Consider the following 2,322-nt stretch of genomic DNA (forward strand, 5'->3'; position numbering starts at 1 on the left):
GAAAAAATCTTTTATTAATTTTAATATTTAAATATAAAAATAACTTAATAATTATAAAATTAGAAAAAGTATAAATTTAATTGAAAAAAAATAAAAATTTAATTAAAAATTTTTAATAACGATAAAAACTAATAAAATAATTAAACCTTTAAAATATTATGCGAATAGTATCTATTAGGATTAACACTATAACAAGTGAATACATATCCTTTTGCAACCTCAAACATCTATTAATATATAATGGTTAACTAGCCAAACAATAAATTCTCACACTATTTAGCACTGTTAAATGATATCAGAAAAAGTGACAAGTGTCCTAGATAATTTTGTTTTTTTCCTCCTCATAATAGGAGATATTGGTAGCATTTGATTGGCTGTTAATACCATCACACAGATTGTCTTTCGTTGATCAGCCAAATGCTTTGATTTCAAATACTAAGCAACACTCGTTAGCAGGAATTTTTCCCAAAAAAAATTTCGAATGAGTTTTAAACTTTTAGTCTTCTTCAAATGAAATTTCGAATTTATCATTTCTCTCTCTCCCTCTCTCTTTCCTCAATTTGTTTCTCTCTCAATTCAATCTCATACACATGATTGGTCGGTGAGAAATCGGTGCCAGAGATGGTGATGCGAAGCGCGACAGCGATGCGCACAAAATATGTTGCAGGGACAACCCAACCCCCACTGTTCTGAATCGGATAGCTTTGCTCAGGAAAGACCAAGTCGTGCAGCGGCTCACTCCACCCTCAAATGACTTAAAGTTTCTCTGCTTAATGTTTTCCACTAATCTTTTTATGTTTCTGGTGTGTAGGTATGGCGAGTTAAAAATTTTGGATGTGGGGTGTAATCTATAATGTAAGTTATCAAAAACACAGCTACTAATGCTACCAATTTAGATTCTTCATCGCACCCCCTTCAAGCAACTTCCTTTCTGTTGCTGCGCGTAACTACTCTCCCTCTAACTCTCCCAAAGCTTTCTCCTTTTATGTTATTTATATCTTCACCTTATACTTTTTTAACAATTCAGGCTTACATTTACTCCGCTTGAATATCCGGTGTGCACAACTGATGGGAGTATTTTCGATGTTAATGTCAGTTACTGTAAGCCATCACAAGTGTTCTTTTTTTTAATCGAAAGTTAATGGGTTGTTATATGATAAATTGGGTTTGCAAATTGGGTGCAGGAACATAATCCCGTATAATAAATATGGGTAACACCCCATCACTGGAGCTCCCCTCAAGTATCATTCCACTAACTTTCAACAAGAATTCTGAAGGTTTGTCTTTGGAAGGTTTTTGTCGTCGCACACTCTCTCTCACTTTCACTGCATTAAAGCACGTTGAGTTGCACCGGGAATAAAAAATGGTTTCACCCCAACTTTATAGTGTGTGTTTGGATTGTGGTTGGTCAAACTAGAGTTTGAATAAAAGTGATTTTATAGAATTGATTTTGGATAGAAGTAAGTTTGTGTCAACATGATTTATGTTTGGCAATTTTTTACCAAAATTGATTTTGATAAAATAAATATTGTTTGGATAATATTAGTTAAAATCACTTTTAGATAGATAATTACTTAAAAGGACATGACATTAAATTATAATATTTTTTTTTATACATGTTTAATTTTTTTTATACTTTTTTCTTATATGTTTTTTATATAGTATATTTTTAATACTCTTAGTACTCTTTTTTAGTACATTATAATTTTTAACTATTATTATTATTTATGATTAATTTTTTTATTTAATTTATTTTACTTAATAGGATCAATAAATTCTATTATAAAAAGATAATAATAAATATAATACACAAAAATTATAACTATAAAAATATATAATGTCAAATAAAAAATTAATAAAAAATATAAATAATAAATAATAAAAAAAGAGTTCAAAATGAGAGAAATAATAAGAATTCTATAAATAATGCAATAACATGTATAAAGGATAAAGTTGGTAAAATAAAAATAAATATTGAAGGTATTGGCTAAAAGCACGTTAGTGCAACGGAGAAGCTAGAAATTGTTGCTTCTTGTAAACGTGATTTTATGAACAAAATCACTTCTGCGTTTGTAGAGAAGAAATTTAGCCAAACAAAAAAGTGAAGCTTTCAAGAAGCTCTAACGTGCTTTTTACCATTCATGTTATGTACAAAAACTATACCTAATATATCTTAATTAAAAATAATTATTGAAATTATTGTAACAGTGGAATTTCAGGCATATGTAAACAATTTTTAGAAATTTATTTTGTCAAAATAATAATATATTAAATTATTCATAGCAAATTATATTGTATTAAACTGAATACTTAATAAGTTAC

At 28.3% G+C, this 2,322-nt stretch overlaps 1 protein-coding gene across 1 annotated transcript; it reads left to right on the plus strand.

Annotated features, from left to right (window-relative positions):
- Positions 835-1,444, plus strand: LOC107636968 (peptidyl-prolyl cis-trans isomerase CYP65-like). The gene is given in 5 exon segments (XM_016340434.2): positions 835-855; positions 897-943; positions 1,028-1,117; positions 1,185-1,241; positions 1,243-1,444. Coding segments are annotated over 5 exon segments (333 nt in total). The 3' UTR covers positions 1,361-1,444.

The sequence above is a fragment of the Arachis ipaensis genome, chromosome B04 (genome assembly GCF_000816755.2).
Source record: "Arachis ipaensis cultivar K30076 chromosome B04, Araip1.1, whole genome shotgun sequence".
Taxonomy (NCBI): domain Eukaryota; kingdom Viridiplantae; phylum Streptophyta; class Magnoliopsida; order Fabales; family Fabaceae; genus Arachis; species Arachis ipaensis.